The sequence below is a fragment of the Oncorhynchus masou genome, unplaced genomic scaffold, assembly GCF_036934945.1.
Source record: "Oncorhynchus masou masou isolate Uvic2021 unplaced genomic scaffold, UVic_Omas_1.1 unplaced_scaffold_1034, whole genome shotgun sequence".
Lineage (NCBI taxonomy): Eukaryota > Metazoa > Chordata > Actinopteri > Salmoniformes > Salmonidae > Oncorhynchus > Oncorhynchus masou.
The window spans coordinates 208,940-231,832 of record NW_027000037.1 but is presented as its reverse complement, the minus strand read 5'-3'; the positions used below and the strand labels follow the sequence as shown (position 1 = coordinate 231,832).

Below are 22,893 nucleotides of genomic sequence, written 5' to 3'. Positions count from 1 at the left end.
GAGAGAGAGAAGAGAGAGAGGGAGAGAGATAGATAGAGAGAAAGAGAGAGAGAGAGAGAGAGAGAGAGAGAGAGAGAGAGAGAGAGAAGAGAGAGTGAGAGAGAGAGAGAGAAAGAGAGAAGAGAGAGAGAGAGAGGGAGAGAGAGAGAGGGGGAGAGAGAGAGAGATAGAGAAAGAGAGAGAGAGAGAACCAAAGAGACTGCAGGGAGGTCGTTTTACACACTCACCAAAATGGATTCCTCAGCTTTGTGAGTCCCCAACTATAAATAGTGAAGTAGGGCACACTAATGTTCTCCAAAACACACCTGACAAAGATCCTTTTGGGATTGAAACATTGTGAACTATGAAAGGTCTGTGTTGGAGAAAAGGAGTGTGAGGCATCTACGTAATGACTACAGGGTCTTTCCAGTATGTAAAGTGATGTGTGTGTTGACTACATATGCTATATTATCTATAAATACACTCTGAGTTGGAGAGACTGACAGCCACAGACAGCTGCGGGAACTGCTACCGATGTGGACTAGCTAGCTGCCCCATTACCCAACCTCATCTCTCTCTCTCTCTCTGGACTGTACTGTGAAAACAGGCAGTACTGTGCTGTCCTGTTGTGGGGAGCGAGCAGGGATCATACCCTCGTCGTTATAGAAATCTTTCCCACAAAAAACATCTACAAGTTGATAGGATGTAAGAGAGGACCTGAGGAGAACCTAACAGAAAAAAAAACAAGATGGCTGCCTTATCGATAGACCCGGTGGAACAGCCAAGGATGTACCAGCAAACCCTGCTTCAGGACGGCCTCTGTGACCTGCTGGAAAACCAGAAGTTTGTAGACTGTGTCTTGAAGATCCAGGACAGGGAGTTCCCGTGCCACCGCTTGGTCCTCGCTGCCTCCAGCCCCTTCTTCAAGGTAATTTGTTGGTGCTGTGTGACTTGGGTTGTGGGTAGTGGATTCCCGCTAGGCCAGTGATTCTGAACTTTTTGGTGTGTGTCAGTGACCTCCTTGGAGGGTTACTTACATTACAATTGGCATTGTAGAACTGACTAGGTCAGTGTCAACTTCAACTCTGTGGGACTGGTCAACAACAACACACAGGCCCGTACAGGTCCACAGGCCGGAGTTTGAAAAAACACTACACTAGGTCACACATGTATGCACTCACAGCCTTGGGGAAAAGCTTCCACTAAAGAGCACATATGATATATTAGCATCAATCATGATTTATTGACTGGTTGATTCTTCTTCAAAGGCTATGTTCCTGTCCAACCTGGAGGAAGGAGGGAAGAAGGAAATCGTTCTGAAAGACGTGGAGCCTGGCGTCATGGCGATGATACTGCGTTACATCTATACCTCGGACATCAACCTGACAGAGCAGAACGTCCAGGATATCTTCATGGTGGCCAACATGTACCAGATCCCGTCCATCTTCTCTGTCTGTGTCTCCTACCTACAGGTAGCATCTGTCTCTGTCTATCTGTCTCTCTCTCTGTCTGTCTGTCTCTTTCTCTATCTCTCTCTGTCTGTCTCTTTCTTTCTCTCGGTCTCTCACTCTCTGTCTGTCTCTTTCTCTCTCTGCCTGTCTCTTTCTCTCTGTCTCTCACTCTCTGTCTGTCTCTTTCTCTCTCTGCCTGTCTCTTTCTCTCTGTCTCTCTCTCTCTTGCTCTGTCTCTCTCTTGTTCTCTCTCTCTCTTTCCGTCTTCTCTGTCTGCGTCTCATACCTACAGCTAGTTTCTGTCTCTGTCCCTCTGTCATCATCATCATCATCGGGAGAAGCTGGTCATGGGGAATAGAATAGACCTTGAATAGACCTCGTCTAAGAGAGAGCCGGCTGGGGACGAGTTTCAACAAGATAAGGAAATGTAGGTGATATTAGTATATTTCCCTGTAGGAGAAGCTGGTGCTGGGGAACTGCTTGGCGATCTTCAGGCTGGGGCTTCTGTTGGACTGTCCCCGCCTGGCTTTCACAGCTAGAGAGTTCATCTGTGAGCGTTACCAGCTCATCGTCAGGGACCAGGATTTTCACCAGGTAACCTAGTGTGTGTGTGTGTGTGTGTGTGTGTGTGTGGGGGGGGGTATATTTGGGGTATTGTGATAGATCCTTACTGCAGTCAAATGACTAGTGGCCTCATGGGTGGAATGTTATTCATATTGTTCAGAATGAATTGACTTTTTTTCCCCCAGCAAAAAACATCCAGTGTTTCTATGTCAAATGGTTCTTATATTTCAGTCTTCTATGATGTATATAAAGTGTAATATTGGGATGCAAACTCAAAATTCCATACATTTCAACTCTAAATTTGACATGGTCCAGGTGTCTTTTTTTAAAACCCATAACCATGTGTGTGAGGTGTATACTTTTGTTCCAAAGTAGATTTGTTTAAGACGACCAAGAAACACTGTGTGACCCTGATTTAACCCACTGCAGCAAAAAGTTTAACGGAAAAATTTGTCTCTGTGACAATTGACAATAAAGTATATTAATTTATCCACCAGCTGGGCCCCAGCGAGCTGGCAGCCATCATCACCTCCGACGCACTCAACGTGGACCGAGAGGAGGTGGGTGGTTGATGGATGGATGGATGGATTGATTGATGGAATGATTTGGGACGTACGCACTAATCTTTTCCCGTTCTGGTCCTCTTAACCTGGACATTTAGGTGGTGTTTGAGTCTCTGATGGACTGGGTGGGCTACGACAGAACGGAGAGGGTGAAGGAGCTGCCAGATCTCCTGCATTGCGTCCGTTTCCGCCTGATCCCAGTGGATTACTTCACGGAGAAGGTTGAAAATCACACGTGGATTCAGGCCAACACGGAGGTCAAGAAAGAGCTGCAGCTGATCAAAGACGCCCACAAAGGAAGACTCCCAGAGGTCCAGAGATCAAGGAACAGGAAGTCCAAGATGGCAGGTGACAAGGAAGATGAAGAAGACTCTGATGATGAGCAAGGTTTGCTTCCGGGGATTCTGAACAATAACCCTCGGTTTGGGATGTTTGAGACGGACCTGATCCTTATGATCAGCGACACTGGGAGCGTAGCCTATGACCCGGTGGGGAACGAGTGTTTCGTGGCGTCTGATTCGACAGAGATCCCAAAGAACCACTGCAGTCTGGTAACCAAGGAGAACCAGGTGTTTGTGGCTGGAGGATTCCTCCTCAACGAGGACAACAAGGAAGAACCACTCAGTTCCTACTTCTTACAGGTATGTCTCTCTGCTATTATTAAACATTAGTCAGGTATGTCTCTCTGCTATTATTAAACATTAGTCAGGTATGTCTCTCTGCTATTATTAAACATTAGTCAGGTATGTCTCTCTGCTATTATTAAACATTAGTCAGGTATGTCTCTCTGCTATTATTAAACATTAGTCAGGTATGTCTATCTGCTATTATTAAACATTAGTCAGGTATGTCTCTCTGCTATTATTAAACATTAGTCAGGTATGTCTCTCTGCTATTATTAAACATTAGTCAGGTATGTCTCTCTGCTATTATTAAACATTATTCAGGTATGTCTCTCTGCTATTATTAAACATTAGTCAGGTATGTCTCTCTGCTATTATTAAACATTAGTCAGGTATGTCTCTCTGCTGTTATTAAACATTAGTCAGGTATGTCTCTCTGCTATTATTAAACATTAGTCAGGTATGTCTATCTGCTATTATTAAACATTAGTCAGGTATGTCTCTCTGCTATTATTAAACATTAGTCAGGTATGTCTCTCTGCTGTTATTAAACATTAGTCAGGTATGTCTCTCTGCTATTATTAAACATTAGTCAGGTATGTCTCTCTGCTATTATTAAACATTAGTCAGGTATGTCTCTCTGCTATTATTAAACATTCGTCAGGTATGTCTCTCTGCTATTATTAAACATTAATCAGGTATGTCTCTCTGCTGTTATTAAACATTAGTCAGGTATGTCTCTCTGCTATTATTAAACATTAGTCAGGTATGTCTCTCTGCTATTATTAAACATTAGTCAGGTATGTCTCTCTGCTGTTATTAAACATTAGTCAGGTATGTCTCTCTGCTATTATTAAACATTAGTCAGGTATGTCTCTCTGCTATTATTAAACATTAGCCAGGTATGTCTCTCTGCTATTATTAAACATTAGTCAGGTATGTCTCTCTGCTGTTATTAAACATTAGTCAGGTATGTCTCTCTGCTATTATTAAACATTAGTCAGGTATGTCTCTCTGCTATTATTAAACATTAGTCAGGTATGTCTCTCTGCTGTTATTAAACATTAGTCAGGTATGTCTCTCTGCTATTATTAAACATTAGTCAGGTATGTCTCTCTGCTATTATTAAACATTAGCCAGGTATGTCTCTCTGCTATTATTAAACATTAGTCAGGTATGTCTCTCTGCTATTATTAAACATTAGTCAGGTATGTCTCTCTGCTATTATTAAATATTAGTCAGGTATGTCTCTCTACTATTATTAAACATTAGTCAGGTATGTCTCTCTGCTATTATTAAACAGTCAGGTATGTCTCTCTGCTATTATTAAACATTAGTCAGCTATGTATCTCTGCTATTATTAAACATTAGTCAGGTATGTCTCAATGCTATTATTAAACATTAGTCAGGTATGTCTCTCTGCTATTATTAAACATTAGTCAGGTATGTCTCTCTGCTATTATCAAACATTAGTCAGGTATGTCTATCTGCTATTATTAAATATTATTCAGGTATGTCTCTCTGCTATTATTAAACATTAGTCAGGTATGTCTCTGCTATTATTAAACATTAGTCAGGTATGTCTCTCTGCTAATATCAAACATTAGTCAGGTATGTCTATCTGCTATTATTAAATATTATTCAGGTATGTCTCTCTGCTATTATTAAACATTATTCAGGTATGTCTCTCTGCTATTATTAAACATTAGTCAGGTATGTCTCTCTGCTATTATTAAACATTAGTCAGGTATGTCTTTCTGCTATTATTAAACATTAGCCAGGTATGTCTCTCTGCTATTATTAAACATTATTCAGGTATGTCTCTCTGCTATTATTAAACATTAGTCAGGTATGTCTCTCTGCTGTTATTAAACATTAGTCAGGTATGTCTCTCTGCTATTATTAAACATTAGTCAGGTATGTCTCACTGCTATTATTAAACATTAGTCAGGTATGTCTCTCTGCTATTATTAAACATTAGTCAGGTATGTCTCTCTGCTATTATTAAACATTAGTCAGGTATGTCTCTCTGCTATTATTAAACATTAGTCAGGTATGTCTATCTGCTATTATTAAACATTAGTCAGGTATGTCTCTCTGCTATTATTAAACATTAGTCAGGTATGTCTCTCTGCTATTATTAAACATTATTCAGGTATGTCTCTCTGCTATTATCAAACAATAGTCAGGTATGTCTCTCTGCTATTATTAAACATTAGCCAGGTATGTCTCTCTGCTATTATTAAACATTATTCAGGTATGTCTCTCTGCTATTATTAAACATTAGTCAGGTATGTCTCTCTGCTATTATTAAACATTAGTCAGGTATGTCTCTCTGCTATTATTAAACATTAGTCAGGTATGTCGCTCTGCTATTATTAAACATTAGTCAGGTATGTCTCTCTGCTATTATTAAACATTAGTCAGGTATGTCTCTCTGCTATTATTAAACATTAGTCAGGTATGTCTCTCTGCTATTATTAAACATTATTCAGGTATGTCTCTCTGCTATTATTAAACATTAGTCAGGTATGTCTCTCTGCTATTATTAAACATTAGTCAGGTATGTCTCTCTGCTATTATTAAACATTAGTCAGGTATGTCGCTCTGCTATTATTAAACATTAGTCAGGTATGTCTCTCTGCTATTATTAAACATTAGTCAGGTATGTCTCTCTGCTATTATTAAACATTAGTCAGGTATGTCTCTCTGCTATTATTAAACATTAGTCAGGTATGTCTCTCTGCTATTATTAAACATTAGTCAGGTATGTCTCTCTGCTATTATTAAACATTAGTCAGGTATGTCTCTCTGCTATTATTAAATATTATTCAGGTATGTCTCTCTGCATGGCCTGGTGGTGATTAACATTCAGACAGACTGTTGGCCATCTTCTTTATGTGCTTTGCTGACATTTTGGATGTTATAACAGATGTTCATAACATTCACTGTCACCAAAGTCCCTGTGCCAGAGAGACACTTTGACTTACTACAAGCAGAATGATATGAACTATTATGCCGTTGATAAACCATTCTGGTATCTTCCTCCCTCCTCCAGTTCGACCCACATTGATAGTACCAATTAACCATTCGGTTATCTTTCTCTCTCTCCTCCAGTTTGACCCTGTGAGCGGAGAGTGGCTGGGGATGCCCTCACTGCCAGGACCTCGCTGCCTGTTTGGGCTGACTGAAGCAGAAAACTCCATCTTTGTTGTGGGCGGCAAGGAAATGAAAGAGGGAGAACATGTTCTAGACTCTGTCATGATCTATGACAGACAGTGAGTACAGTACAGGGACTCCACCCCTTTTTTCTGTCTCTGCCTGTCTCTCTCTTTAGCTTTCTGTCAGTGGTTAGAGCGTTGGACTAGTCACCGGAAGGTTGCAAGTTCAAACCCCCCGAGCTGACAAGGTACAAATCTGTCGTTCTGCCCCTGAACAAGGCAGTTAACCCACTGTTCCTAGGCCATCATTGAAAATAAGAATTTGTTCTTAACTGACTTGCCTAGTTTAAATAAAGGTCAAATTAAAATTAAACAGACAAGAGACAATTCATGAAACAATGTTTAATTGTTGGTTCTGTGTTATGTTCTACAGGTCATTTAAATGGGGCGAGTCAGACCCTCTTCCATACACAGTCTATGGTCATGGAACTGTCTCCCACAATGGCCTTGTCTACGTCATAGGAGGAAAGGCAGAGAGCAAGTAAGTCACACTTTTGAAGATTGTATGCTGTCCCCTATTCATGGTTTGCATGTTTCGTCACAATATTGTGTTGAACGTTTGTTTTGTACTCATGCCCAACTCAGCGTTCTACTCAATGCATCGTCAATGAGCGCTGATGGAGATTTCATGTCAAATGCATTACAGTGGCTTGTAATTACAATGTCACTCAAAGGGAGGAAAATAATCAGTAGAAAAACCTTTTGTCATCATGTTGATGTCGCCAGATTGACTTTGGATGCAGTATAACATTAGCTAGTTAGCTATTTTTGACAACATTGCCATTTATCTAAAGTAAATTTGACAACATGATAATGCTGGCAAAGTTGTTTTTGTACCAAAACATTTTCACTACTTTTGCAATGCCAAACACTATAGTGTAATTTGGACTATTCAGTCGCAATAAAGACAGAACGACTGGGTTTAATCAGTACTTTAGAGCACCACTGTTACACCGCCCGTAGAGGGCGGCATGAGAACCTTCATAGCAGACGCGACCGAATGTCGGATGCCCCGAGGGTTCTGATTCGTAAGAGGTACCTGGATATGAAGTGTTACCTAACTGGCCACGTAGAAGCTGCTTGTGTGTCTACAATCATAGGCGCAGGAAGTCGTTTTGGGGGGGGTGTGCTGCGCTACGGCAATGTGGGGCGTACTTCTGTACAATTAAAAACTCTCAAATGCTATTTGGAGAATAGCAACAAACAAAACAAACAAAAAAATACCTTAAAGACCTTAATTATCACCGCAACATTAGGTTTATTTTAGGTTTAAAGTGAGGTGACCAGATTTCTGAAATGAAAACCGGGGACATTTACAGTTCGGTGGTCAATATATCATTAAAATATCCAATGATATTATCTATTATATATAATATCAATATATCATTAAAATATCCAATGTTGTTATCTGCGAAATATAAATGGGGGACAATTCCGGTTTCATGTATTTAGTCTAACAGGCACACTGTGACAGAGAAAACAACTATACTACAAGAAACACTACAGACAAGACAGAACTGTCCGATCTGAAGAGCCATTCAGTGGTCCTGGTAGTCTGGGTAGAACTGATCTGAACACCCATTCAGTGGTCCTGCTAGTCTGGGTAGAACTGATCTGAACACCCATTCAGTGGTCCTGCTAGTCTGGGTAGAACTGATCTGAAGAGCCATTCAGTGGTCCTGGTAGTCTGGGTAGAACTGATCTGAACACCCATTCAGTGGTCCTGCTAGTCTGGGTAGAACTGATCTGAAGAGTCATTCAGTGGTCCTGCTAGTCTGGGTAGAACTGATCTGAACACCCATTCAGTGGTCCTGGTAGTCTGGGTAGAACTGATCTGAAGAGCCATTCAGTGGTCCTGGTAGTCTGGGTAGAACTGATCTGAAGAGCCATTCAGTGGTCCTGCTAGTCTGGGTAGAACTGATCTGAACACCCATTCAGTGGTCCTGGTAGTCTGGGTAGAACTGATCTGAACACCCATTCAGTGGTCCTGGTAGTCTGGGTAGAACTGATCTGAACACCCATTCAGTGGTCCTGCTAGTCTGGGTAGAACTGATCTGAACAGCCATTCAGTGGTCCTGGTAGTCTGGGTAGAACTGATCTGAACACCCATTCAGTGGTCCTGCTAGTCTGGGTAGAACTGATCTGAACAGCCATTCAGTGGTCCTGGTAGTCTGGGTAGAACTGATCTGAACACCCATTCAGTGGTCCTGCTAGTCTGGGTAGAACTGATCTGAACAGCCATTCAGTGGTCCTGGTAGTCTGGGTAGAACTGATCTGAACACCCATTCAGTGGTCCTGCTAGTCTGGGTAGAACTGATCTGAAGAGCCATTCAGTGGTCCTGGTAGTCTGGGTAGAACTGATCTGAACACCCATTCAGTGGTCCTGGTAGTCTGGGTAGAACTGATCTGAACACCCATTCAGTGGTCCTGCTAGTCTGGGTAGAACTGATCTGAACACCCATTCAGTGGTCCTGCAAGTCTGGGTAGAACTGATCTGAACACCCATTCAGTGGTCCTGCTAGTCTGGGTAGAATAAGAGCAGAAGAGAACATGAGCAAAATTGAGAAAAAAACAGACAATAGTAGATGTGAAATACTTAACATAATAAATAAATAAGATGCTGATGAGATTGGTAACTACATAATATACTTATACCACCCTAATCTGTATATTTCTCAGAAGAATGTATCTTCTTCAGGATTGCTCTGTCTTTGGCCAGCTTCTCCATGAACTCCTGGCAGGGGAGGTTGAAGTTTGTCTTCACAATAAGCATGGCCTTGATGGTAGGAACAGGGAACCTATTTCTTGCTGCCGTCCATATATCATTCATTTGGGAGAACACTCTCTCGACTGGTGCATTACTTCCAGGTAAGCACAAGACAACAGACGCTAATCTAGCCAGGTTAGTGTGTGGGATGTCATTCTCTTTGAAGTGGGTAACCACCGTGCTCCATCTCTGACCAAGCTGTGTCTCAGATGTTTTCCATTCTTCAAGTGATTCCCCCTTTAGGAACTCTTGCAGACCAGTAACCTCGTCACACAATGCATCCTTGTTGATGGTCACATTGGGGCATTTTCCCTGCAGTGTGCCTGCTGCCTTCTGGATCTCTTCACCCTGAGGTTGCCTTTTTAAAAGGAGACCATGTGAATCTTTTAGATTATCTGTGTGCTTTCCCCAATGCTTGCAAGTAGTTCACAGCCGTAGTGAAGAATGATTGGGATGTTTTGAGAAAGCTCTCTTTAAACATGTCTCCATTGTCCTCCAGCTCTCTCAGAAGTCCTCTGACCAAAACTGGAATGAAGTTGTCATCATGTCTTGCAGTCAATTTTGCCTCAACGTTTCTCAGAATTGCAGCGGACTTCACAGCACAGCGGTCCTGACCTCCAAGCGTCTTGATCGTGTCACTGAATACGGTCAAGTTTCCATGGACAAAGGCCAAAGTTCAGTCAGTGGATCTTCAAACATTGTTCACAGGACAACAGGGCATTTGTCTTCAGAAAGAAAAACAGATTTCAAATGGCACCTTTTCAGCACTCTTTCTAGAGCAGGAAGCAGGGACAGCCAGCAAACATTTCTGTGTCCTCAAATGTTATGGTACTCCTGGCCAACAAACTCACAAAAGCCCTTCAGTCTTTCTACTTTGACGGTGAAAATATCCAAATATCTTTGTGAGCAGGTACTTAACAGCAAGGGAAATCATATCCAAAGCTGTTCTGGCCGTGTTATGAATGATGTGGGCAGGACAACCTCAGCTAATCACCTCCTGCTGCAGAGCATTTTTAACGTTGGTATGGACATTGACCCTCCCCAGCCTATTCAGTCCTCCAAAGAAGGTATTTGTGTTGTCGGCAGAGAATGCCACGACTTGTTGTTTTCCAGGTTACATTCTGGGATGACCACCTGCAATCAGCTGCAATTTTCTCTGCTGTTTCTCCTTTCAATTCAACAAAATCAAGCAGTTTTGTTTCCACAGATGTGCTGCCATCATATATCTGACATTATCTGACTAGTATTGGCAGCAGCTTTACATGTCCATGATTGGACACATCAATGGACAGGGACACATTCAACATGGTCTCGGTCCTGTGTTACCAAAGTAGTTGCCCATGTTGCTAACACGTTACTCACTATGGCGTCACGTTTTGTCCTAGCACATGTAAACTTCGGCTCATAAAGCTTCCGTGTCAGTTGTGCTGTGCAGTCCATAGATCTGTAACTAAGATTGTGTCACATAGTGTGGTAGGCAAAGACACCCTCCTGCACAGCTAAATCATATTGTTCTTGGGAAGGCTCTACCTTCTTGAAGAATGTGGTGACAGAGGGCAAACCAACACAGCCAATCAGAGAGGCTTTAAGCTTTTTCGTCTGTTGATGTTCTACCACTGCTGTTCTTCTCTGGCTGCCAATTGAAAGAGAGGAATGACAAAGGGTGCAGTGAACCATTCTATCGTCTTGACCTGAGCGTATAAATGGAAATTCTCTCACGTTTTTCATCAAGTGCATTTCCGTTTCTTGGAAAGAGTCATTTGATCTCCTCTGTCTGCTCTTCTTCACTCTCCTTGTGTCACTCTTCTTACTCTCAACTTTTTCTTCTCCTTCAATCTTTCTCCTCCTCTTTTCTTCACTCGTCTTCCTTTCCTTCTCTTCACCTTTCCACCTCACTCTTCTACACCCTCCTTGTGTCACTCTTTTTACTCCCTTAATGTTTCCTTCTCCTTCCTCTCCAATCTGTATTAAGAAATAGTACACTATTAGATAACCAAAGTATAACAGATTCCCATTGCTTGCCTCATTTCTGTATTTTATCTCAAAAACATTGTAATAATAAATTGTCAGGCTCTGTAATCATATCTTTACCTTTCCTCCTCTGTCTCCTTCACTCTTCTTCCTATCCAGTCTTCCTCCTCTCCACTCTCTAACAGAAAACATTATGCTTATGTTATCCATGAAAATGTCAAAATATATTTTCACACCAGTTATTATAATGCCATACCATTAAAATTGTCATCTACCAATAAATATTTTCATAATTAATTGTGCATTAATTTAATATAATCATATTTTCAAAATTAGCCCTTCCAATGCATGTTTACACGTGAACGTTTTTTAACCTAGCTACCATGACAGTAGCTAATGTAAACTCACTCACTTCTGTACATCGCCTTGGTCCGTACAATTGACCTTATTCAAGCGCCCCAAAACGTAATACTTCCAGATCAACTGTGTCAGGACCCGGTTACGAACCTGGGTCTCCGGAGTGAGAATCAGTCACTTAACCAACTGAGCCACGAATAGTCAGCAGAACCCAGAAGATGAGGCAGACACAGCAGTACTTAAGACGGTGTATTTAATAAAGTAAAAAAGGAGAAGTCCTTCAATACAAAAAATGGCAAATCCAAAAGGTGGCAGGAATAGCACAAAAAGCCTCAAGAGATACTCAAAAACAAAAACAGAATTCCACAAGAGCGTCCACCGGAATCGACAAGAAAACACAGAACACTAGGGCTGGGTGCTAACATACAAACACAGAGCACAGAACTGAGGGAAACTAAGGGTTTAAATACAATCAGGGGAAACGAGGCACAGGTGCAAATAATAATGGGGAACAAGGGAAAAAACATAAGGTCAAAAAGCACAATGGGGGCATCTAGTGACCAAAACCCGGAACAACCCTGGCCAAATCCTGACAAACTGTAATGACAATACCATTGTAAAGCACAATTTCTCCCCTTTCCAACAGAATCAATTACGTGACCTAAATGCTGCCCGTTTCTGCATAATTCAAGCAGACAATGAGCCCCGTCGGGTCTTTTTAAAAATAGCGGGTGGGGAAGGGAAACTAATGCGTGACAGTGAGAGATGTTGTGTGGGAAAATTGCTTTTTTTTCACTCGATCTGACCAACTTATCACCTTATCGCCTCAAAAATGTAAATAAAACACGATAAAGAGTTTATATAATGTGTATAACATACATATTTGAAGGTTTGTGTCGAGGGTCAGTTTTTTCAACTTTTCTCCAATACTATAGAGCCATTACCATGTCGATCAACGCTTGAATAGAAACCTAGTTCACACCCCAGATTTTGAAGTCAACACAGTCACTACAGTCCCATTCGTTTTCTTTGTAGCCTCGTTTGAATGTTGTGTTAACCTAGCTAGATAACTTAGTCGACATAGCTAATGTTAGCTAGCATAACCCATTTAATATTTTTTATCTCAAACGATTGTAACTTACCTGGCTTAAAAAGATGTTTGTGGTGATGTTGTGGATTCCTTTGATACTTGCTAGCTTCTGGCTGAGTTTTCCATAGCAGTTCTCTAAAACTATCGCGAGCAAGTAGTCAGTAGAAAAAGAGTGAGTGAAGCTACTATAGCGAGCAGCCCCCTCTGCTGGACGAAACAAGCACAACGCGATTGAGACGTCAACCGGTAGGCTCTGCTGCCCGGTCTTTGCCACGTATAATATTATTTCACTGTTTTTAACGCACAGTTAAAAAACGGGGTCATTTCCGGGGACAGCTCCAGCCGGGGACAGGCCACCAAAAACAAGAACTGTCCCCTGGGAAAACGGGGATGTCTGGTCACCCTAGTTTAAAAGGTCTGTGGAATGGCATGTACTAAGCAACCTCATACATAGGCTACACTGACTCATTTAGTCTACTTGTGGAACAGCGCATACAGTGCAACATGAAATAGATGCATAATACACGCTATCAAGGTCAACTTCAAATATGAACATAAACGTGAAAGTAACCAGAGCATTAAAATACCAGCTGACTGCGAATGCAAACTATGTCAGATAAATCCTACACATGCATTGAAATAAAAGACATACATCAAAGGACTTACTTTAAAAAAAAACACAAATAAAAACAAACTCCACCAAGGAAGTAAGAAAATCATGAAATACGATAAAGGAAATTCTACACATTAATGCGATGCCCGTGATTCAACAACATTCAGCGCCTCAGTACAGGGAGGCGTAGGGGAGCTCTGTGGCATGTGGCTGAATGGACAGCGTCTCTGTCTTGTAGCCAGCTAGAATTATTCAGTATGTGGTTAGTTGGACATTGTTTGGGAACAGTTGAGTAGCTTACAATGCTTATATGATAATCATAGCTTGCATGCAGATCTTTAGTAATGCTAGGATCAATTGTAAATTGAAGTCAACACAGTCGCCGAAAAAGTTTAGAGATTATATGAAGTCACCCTTGTAGACCGGTGCACACAGTCTACTGTGACAGTGTCATTGTCTCATGCTCTTCCCACCCAAATTGTTGCTCTACATTCAGAGATGATCCTTATAATTTGTATTTAAAAAAAAATGTTACCTTTATTTTATCACGGAATCATACCGAGACCAAGGTTTCTTTTACAGATAATTCCAGAAAATTCCAGAAAATACACACATCAAAATATAAATACAAAATGCAAATACATTCATCACTAATAATGTCCTCAATCAGCTTTCTGAATTTCCCTAGAGGGACCAGAACATCACATTCATCACTAATAATGTCCTCAATCAGCTTTCTGAATTTCCCTAGAGGGACCAGAACATCACATTTCAGAACATTTTGAAGATTGTTTCACACAATAAGGTGTAAGAAAACTAAAAGCTGACTTACCTAACTCAGGAGAGACCAATGGAATTTCCAGTTTTCCATCTCTGAGACCGGGGGAGGTGACTCGTATGTCTAAAGTTTAATAAGGATGTTAGGTACAGTGGCACTTTTTGTAAAAGGGTTTTATAAATGAAAACTTAATCATTGTACGTGACACTAAATAGGGCCAACCAACATTCTGGAGGAGAATGCAGTAATGAGTACTAAAATGATCTAATGGCTTTGATGAAGTGGAAGTGGCAGCTGCGTTAAGATAGATGATGTTGCCAATAGTCTAGGATCTTATTGTGCCGACCAGCTCATTTTTTGTATTTGCCTGTCTGCATTATTCGCCAGGGAAGGTAAACATGCTGCGAATATTGAAGCGTTGCATCAACAAGATGGCTCTGAGAATATGGCGGCCGGGGAATGTTTTCCTCCAGGCAAGCTTGTCTCTGTCTGATATTATTGCCTTTACAACATCTGGGTGCTCATGTTATATGTTTTAAAAACAGCCCTAAATCCACACTATAGCTAAATAACTTAGCAATATTTAATTATGTTTTTGCCAGCAAGATTGATCTGTTAGAATATGACATTTTTATTCAGGAAGATGGACAAGCAAGACTGAAAAAGTGGAAAGTGAAAATGCATGGGGTGGCAGTGTAGCCTATTGGTTAGAGTGTAGAGGAGGTAGGTAGCCTAGTGGTTAGAGTGTAGAGGAGGTAGGTAGCCTAGTGGTTAGAGCGTAGAGGAGGTAGGGTAGCCTAGTGGTTAGAGTGTAGAGGAGGCAGGTAGCCTAGTGGTTAGAGTGTAGAGGTGGCAGGTAGCCTAGTGGTTAGAGTGTAGAGGTGGCAGGTAGCCTAGTGGTTAGAGTGTAGAGGTGGCAGGTAGCCTAGTGGTTAGAGTGTAGAGGAGGTAGGTAGCCTAGTGGTTAGAGTGTAGAGGTGGCAGGTAGCCTAGTGGTTAGAGTGTAGAGGTGGCAGGTAGCCTAGTGGTTAGAGTGTAGAGGTGGCAGGTAGCCTAGTGGTTAGAGTGTTGGACTAGTAACCGAAAGGTTGCAAGATCAAATTCCCGAGCTGACAAGGTAAAAATCTGTTGTTCTGCCCCTGACCAAGGCAGTTAACCCACTGTTCCTACACCGTCATTGAAAATAAGAATGTGTTCTTAACTGACTTGCCTATTTGAATGAAGGTAAAATAAAAATCATACCAGAGGCAGGTAGGCTATAGGTAGGGATCAGGAATTCTGGCAGAGGATAATGATGTAGGCCTACAGCGAGAAGTTTAAAAAGTTAGCCCAACTAGGTAATCATTCATTATTTGCATGATCTATTTTATCATTCCGTCACTGCATGACAATGCACATCTGTCATAGCCTACAATTTTTTTGTTGTCTTTGAAGCCAAAAACAAGACATGTATTTTGGGGAAATGTTCTGAAGGTGTTCAGTTGTGTTTATTTTCATACCAATATGTCACACTCTGACCATAGTTTATTTTCATACCAATATGTCACCCCCTGACCATAGTTTATTTATTTTCATACCAATATGTCACCCCCTGACCATAGTTTATTTATTTTCATACCAATATGTCACCCCCTGACCATAGTTTATTTATTTTCATACCAATATGTCACCCCCTGACCATAGTTTATTTATTTTCATACCAATATGTCACACTCTGACCATAGTTTATTTATTTTCATACCAATATGTCACACTCTGACCATAGTTTATTTATTTTCATACCAATATGTCACACCCTGACCATAGTTTATTTATTTTCATACCAATATGTCACCCCCTGACCATAGTTTATTTATTTTCATACCAATATGTCACCCCCTGACCATAGTTTATTTATTTTCATACCAATATGTCACCCCCTGACCATAGTTTATTTATTTTCATACCAATATGTCACCCCCTGACCATAGTTTATTTATTTTCATACCAATATGTCACCCCCTGACCATAGTTTATTTATTTTCATACCAATATGTCACCCCTGACCATAGTTTATTTATTTTCATACCAATATGTCACACTCTGACCATAGTTTATTTATTTTCATACCAATATGTCACACCCTGACCATAGTTTATTTTCATACCAATATGTCACACTCTGACCATAGTTTATTTATTTTCATACCAATATGTCACCCCCTGACCATAGTTTATTTATTTTCATACCAATATGTCACCCCCTGACCATAGTTTATTTATTTTCATACCAATATGTCACCCCCTGACCATAGTTTATTTATTTTCATACCAATATGTCACCCCTGACCATAGTTTATTTATTTTCATACCAATATGTCACCCCCTGACCATAGTTTATTTATTTTCATACCAATATGTCACCCCCTGACCATAGTTTATTTATTCTCATACCAATATGTCACCCCCTGACCATAGTTTATTTATTTTCATACCAATATGTCACACTCTGACCATAGTTTATTTATTTTCATACCAATATGTCACACTCTGACCATAGTTTATTTATTTTCATACCAATATGTCACACCCTGACCATAGTTTATTTTCATACCAATAGGCCTCTACATTTAACCAACATTGCACTAGCTTGCTGGGCGAATTAATTAAAATATCAATGAGGCTTACAGCTATTATAATCTATATTTAATAGCAATAAAACAACTTTTGGTTTCGAATGGCCATCAAAAAGGAGGGCTCCCCACTTCCCACTTAAATGAACCCCTTGGTTATCAGATAAAGGAGGGCTCCCCACTTCCCACTTAAATTAACCCCTTGGTTATCAGATAACAACAAGGACAAATTCAAATGCCGATATCAAATTAAAAGCAGTCGGTGGCTAATCAAAAAAAAAATCTATATTATTTTATATTTTATATTTTTTTATTAAATTTTTTTCTACTTCTGATTTTTTTCAGGTGGTGCTCAGCACCCCTACTTCCTGTCTAAAACTCCAAAATATGAGTTCTGGTATAATGTTACTGTACTGTATCGTATTGCTCTCTATAGGAAGTGCATACTTAGAGTGTGTGTCCACAACCCCACTAAGTTTATGTACTGTGTTTTGTCCCCTAGGAAGTGCATACTTAGAGTGTGTGTCCACAACCCCACTAAGTTTATGTACTGTGTTTTGTCCCCTAGGAAGTGCATACTTAGAGTGTGTGTCCACAACCCCATTAAGTTTATGTACTGTGTTTTGTCCCCTAGGAAGTGCATACTTAGAGTGTGTGTCCACAACCCCATTAAGTTTATGTACTGTGTTTTGTCCCTTAGGAAGTGCATACTTAGAGCGTGTGTCCACAACCCCATTAAGTTTATGTACTGTGTTTTGTCCCCTAGGAAGTGCATACTTAGAGTGTGTGTCCACAACCCCATTAAGTTTAATTACTGTGTTTTGTCCCCTTAGGAAGTGCATACTTAGAGTGTGTGTCCACAACCCCACTACGTTTATGTACTGTGTTTTGTCCCCTAGGAAGTGCATACTTAGAGTGTGTGTCCACAACCCCATTAAGTTTAAGTACTGTGTTTTGTCCCCTAGGAAGTGCATACTTAGAGTGTGTGTCCACAACCCCATTAAGTTTATGTACTGTGTTTTGTCCCCTAGGAAGTGCATACTTAGAGTGTGTGTCCACAACCCCATTAAGTTTAAGTACTGTGTTTTGTCCCCTAGGAAGTGCATACTTAGAGTGTGTCCACAACCCCATTAAGTTTATGTACTGTGTTTTGTCCCCTAGGAAGTGCATACGGAAGGTGTCTGTCTACAATCCCACTAAGTTTGAGTGGAAGGAGCTAGCTCCTATGAAGCTGGCTCGTTCTCTGTTCGCTGTGACGGTCCACAATAACCAGATCTACGTGGCCACGGGCGTGACAGACACAGGACTCACCAGCACTGTAGAGGTCTATGACATCGCTACAAACAAGTAAGGGCTCTTTTCAATCCACATCGCGGAAGTTCAGCGTTTAAAAGGCGTGATTTGAAATTTGAACGACAATGTCTCCTCTTTAGAGAAGACTGCATTCCCGGTAAACGCTGCATATGTCGGCTCAATTGGAAATGACCCTTTTACGTTTCTAATGTGGAATCTGCAACGCTTGATTGAATAGAGCCCCAAGACTGTACTTGATTGAATAGAGCCCTAAGACTGTACTTGATTGAATAGAGCCCTAAGACTGTACTTGATTGAATAGAGCCCTAAGACTGAACTTGATTGAATAGAGCCCTAAGACTGTACTTGATTGAATAGAGCCCTAAGACTGAACTTGATTGAATAGAGCCCTAAGACTGTACTTGATTGAATAGAGCCCTAAGACTGTACTTGATTGAATAGAGCGCTAAGACTGTACTTGATTGTTTTTTATTTATTGTTTCATGTCATTAATTCATTAGGTGATGTAATAGACTATGGTTTGAACCCGGGTTATTACAAGACTATGTTAGCCTACTGAACCAAAGCCTGGACATTACCTCAGGGAGCTAACACAAACCATTGGACACACACTGGTTCAATTAACGTTATTTCCACGTCATTTCAATGAATTTGCCCAGTGGGAAGTATTTTGGTTTCAGGCATTTATTACACGAGCGTGGTTCACAGAACTGCCTGGGTTACATTTAGTACATGTTATTATAATGCGTGTTTTAATGTGTGTGTGCTGTTATCTTTTTATAATGCGTGTTTTAATGTGTGTGTGCTGTTATCTTTTTATAATGCGTGTTTTAATGTGTGTGTGCTGTTATCTTTTTATAATGCGTGTTTTAATGTGTGTGTGCTGTTATCTTTTTATAATGCGTGTTTTAATGTGTGTGTGCTGTTATCTTTTTATAATGCGTGTTTTAATGTGTGTGTGCTGTTATCTTTTTATAATGCGTGTTTTAATGTGTACGCTGTTATCTTTTTATAATGCGTGTTTTAATGTGTACGCTGTTATCTTTTTATAATGCGTGTTTTAATGTGTACGCTGTTATCTTTTTATAATGCGTGTTTTAATGTGTGTGTGCTGTTATCTTTTTATAATGCGTGTTTTAATGTGTGTGTGCTGTTATGTTTTTATAATGTGTGTTTTAATGTGTACGCTGTTATCTTTTTATAATGTGTGTTTTAATGTGTACGCTGTTATCTTTTTATAATTTGTGTTTTAATGTGTATGCTGTTATCTTTTTATAATTTGTGTTTTAATGTGTATGCTGTTATCTTTTTATAATTTGTGTTTTAATGTGTATGCTGTTATCTTTTTATAATTTGTGTTTTAATGTGTATGCTGTTATCTTTTTATAATGTGTGTTTTAATGTGTATGCTGTTATCTTTTTATAATGCGTGTTTTAATGTGTATGCTGTTATCTTTTTATAATTTGTGTTTTAATGTGTATGCTGTTATCTTTTTATAATTTGTGTTTTAATGTGTATGCTGTTATCTTTTTATAATTTGTGTTTTAATGTGTATGCTGTTATCTTTTTATAATTTGTGTTTTAATGTGTATGCTGTTATCTTTTTATAATGCGTGTTTTAATGTGTATGCTGTTATCTTTTTATAATGCGTGTTTTAATGTGTACGCTGTTATCTTTTTATAATGATTGTTTTAATGTGTGTGTGCTGTTATCTTTTTATAATGCGTGTTTTAATGTGTACGCTGTTATCTTTTTATAATGCGTGTTTTAATGTGTGTGTGCTGTTATCTTTTTATAATGCGTGTTTTAATGTGTGTGTGCTGTTATCTTTTTATAATGCGTGTTTTAATGTGTGTGTGCTGTTATCTTTTTATAATGCGTGTTTTAATGTGTGTGTGCTGTTATCTTTTTATAATGCGTGTTTTAATGTGTATGCTGTTATCTTTTTATAATGCGTGTTTTAATGTGTATACTGTTATCTTTTTATAATTTGTGTTTTAATGTGTATGCTGTTATCTTTTTATAATTTGTGTTTTAATGTGTATGCTGTTATCTTTTTATAATGCGTGTTTTAATGTGTACGCTGTTATCTTTTTATAATGCGTGTTTTAATGTGTGTGTGCTGTTATCTTTTTATAATGCGTGTTTTAATGTGTGTGTGCTGTTATCTTTTTATAATGCGTGTTTTAATGTGTGTGTGCTGTTATCTTTTTATAATGCGTGTTTTAATGTGTGTGTGCTGTTATCTTTTTATAATGCGTGTTTTAATGTGTGTGTGCTGTTATCTTTTTATAATGCGTGTTTTAATGTGTGTGTGCTGTTATCTTTTTATAATGCGTGTTTTAATGTGTGTGTGCTGTTATCTTTTTATAATGCGTGTTTTAATGTGTGTGTGCTGTTATCTTTTTATAATGCGTGTTTTAATGTGTGTGTGCTGTTATCTTTTTATAATGCGTGTTTTAATGTGTGTGTGCTGTTATCTTTTTATAATGCGTGTTTTAATGTGTGTGTGCTGTTATCTTTTTATAATGCGTGTTTTAATGTGTGTGTGCTGTTATCTTTTTATAATGCGTGTTTTAATGTGTGTGTGCTGTTATCTTTTTATAATGCGTGTTTTAATGTGTGTGTGCTGTTATCTTTTTATAATGCGTGTTTTAATGTGTGTACGCTGTTATCTTTTTATAATGCGTGTTTTAATGTGTGTGTGCTGTTATCTTTTTATAATGCGTGTTTTAATGTGTGTGTGCTGTTATCTTTTTATAATGCGTGTTTTAATGTGTGTGTGCCGTGTTCCAGGTGGTCAGAGTTTGTAGAGTTTCCCCAGGAGCGTAGCTCCATGAACATGATCAGCATGGGAGAATGTCTGTACGCTGTGGGCGGTTTCGCCATGATGCCCAGCGAGGTCAGCGACGAGCCACAGCCCACTGAGATGAACGACATCTGGAGGTAATTTCTATAAGATCTTATAAAGCATTCACACACACTACATAGAGCTTTAGAGAGCATTCCTAAAGCACAGCATACTGTTGGTGTCCACATCCCACTGAGATGAACGACATCTGGAGGTAATTTCTATAAGATCTTATAAAGCATTCACACACACTACATAGTGCTTTATAGAGCATTCCTAAAGCACAGCATACTGTTGGTGTCCACAACCCACTGAGATGAGCGACATCTGAATGTTAGTGCTATAGCAACTTATGAAAGGCTTTATAGAGCATTTATTAAGTCTTATAAACACTTCATAGATCATTCATAGGCAGGTAGCCTAGTGGTTAAGAAGGTTGCAAGTTCAAACCCCCTAGCTGACAAGGTACAAATCTGTCGTTCTGCCCCTGAACAAGGCAGTTAACCCACTGTTCCTAGGCCGTCATTGAAAATAAGAATTTGTTCTTAACTGACTTGCCTAGTTAAATAATAAAAAATAAAAAAATACTGAATATCAGTTGTTTTTTAAACCTCTCCTCTGGGACTCCCAGACAGTTAACATTGTTGTATCCTTGAACTATTCTCTGTTAACCCATAACTAAAATATTGCATAATCTGGTCAGATGCTCAGTCAGAGGCTAAAGTACCATTGATGTTTACGAGAGATAAGCCCTGAACGACCACACCTGATTCACTTACCTGATTCACTTACCTGATTCACTTACCTGATTCACTTACCTGATTCACTTACCTGATTCACTTACCTGATTCACTTACCTGATTCACTTACCTGATTCACTTGATGATTGGTTGACAGGTTGAATCAGGTGTGCTAGCTATGCAATGGTTCAAATACATAGAATGGCTTGTTTGAAACCCCTGCTGTAGATAACCACAGATGAACAACACCTGGAGGGCAGTTATAGACTGTTGTAATAATAAACAATTACCATTAAGGGCAACATTGGCTGAACGTGCGTCATTACAACTAGTTATAGCCACTGAGAATGTACTCAATTAAAAGTGATTCATCTAAAAATGGTTCTGCTGGATCCGTGTAGAAAATCCACAGACAATGAACAATGCACTTTCTCCTTTCCCCACAGATTTGAGGAGGACTGCTGGAATGGGATTTTGAGAGAGATCAGCTATGCTGCAGGTGCCACGATTCTCGCTGTAAAGCTCAATACACTTCGTCTCACCAAGATGTGATCAGCTCTATAAAAACATTTTTTTTAAAGAACACTGGAGATGTTCTGAAACCTAGAATGCCATGTGTTAGAACACTGGAGATGTTCTGAAACCTAGAATGCCATGTGTTAGAACACTGGAGATGTTCTGAAACCTAGAATGCCATGTGTTAGAACACTGGAGATGTTCTGAAACCTAGAATGCCATGTGTTAGAACACTGGAGATGTTCTGAAACCTAGAGTAAAAGCCTCTACACCCCAGTAACTCTTCAGCAGGATGGTCGGCCACCATTGCTACTCTTCTCATGGCAAGGAGCCTCTTCAAATAGGTTGCTATGAAAGTTGTCTTTATTCGACTGTATCAAAATGAACAATTAGTTTATTTGAACTGAGCTAATGGTAATTGTTTTGACAGTTAGTATACGATTTGTATATTACTTTTTGATTTGTAACATGCTGTTCTTCTTTTGTTGTTTAACTTCTTTATATGAAGCAAAAATAAAGATTATGAATGAATGAAAAGTCTTATCATTTATTTTCACTCCTAAAGCCATGTACAGTTGAAGTCGGAAGTTTACATACACCTCGGGCAAATACATTTAAACTACGTTTTTCACAATTTCTAACATTTAATCTGAGTAAAGATTCCCTGTCTTAGGTCAGTTAGGATCCCCACTTTATTTTAAGAATGTTAAATGTCAGAATAATAGTAGAGAGAATGATTTATTTCAGCTTTTATTTCTTTCATCACATTCCCAGTGGGTCAGAAGTTTACATACACTCAATTAGAATTTGATAGCATTGCCTTTAAATTGTTTAACTTGGGTTAAATGTTTCGGGGAACATTCCACAAGCTTCCCACAATAC

The 22,893-nt window shown here is 39.5% G+C and overlaps 1 protein-coding gene across 1 annotated transcript; it reads left to right on the top strand.

The window, feature by feature from the left end:
- Positions 1–506: 506 nt before the first annotated feature.
- On the top strand, positions 507–22,514 carry LOC135528789 (kelch-like protein 40a). Its single transcript, XM_064957847.1, has 10 exons — positions 507–907; positions 1,248–1,451; positions 1,887–2,024; positions 2,492–2,554; positions 2,656–3,198; positions 6,298–6,458; positions 6,775–6,882; positions 17,750–17,935; positions 20,701–20,850; positions 21,942–22,514. The coding sequence occupies exons 1-10, from the start codon at positions 728–730 to the stop codon at positions 22,045–22,047; spliced, it is 1,839 nt and encodes a 612-aa protein (XP_064813919.1). The 5' UTR covers positions 507–727; the 3' UTR covers positions 22,048–22,514.
- The last annotated feature ends 379 nt before the right edge of the window (positions 22,515–22,893 follow it).

What these genes read in the sequence shown, in the direction of transcription:
- LOC135528789 (XM_064957847.1), top strand. Translation starts at nt 728, where the DNA reads ATGGCTGCCTTATCGATAGACCCGGTGGAACAGCCAAGGATGTACCAG. An exon ending in CCTCCAGCCCCTTCTTCAAG is followed by an intron (nt 908 to 1,247) that starts GTAATTTGTTGG and finishes TCTTCTTCAAAG; the next exon opens with GCTATGTTCCTGTCCAACCT. An exon ending in GAGATGAACGACATCTGGAG is followed by an intron (nt 20,851 to 21,941) that starts GTAATTTCTATA and finishes CTTTCCCCACAG; the next exon opens with ATTTGAGGAGGACTGCTGGA.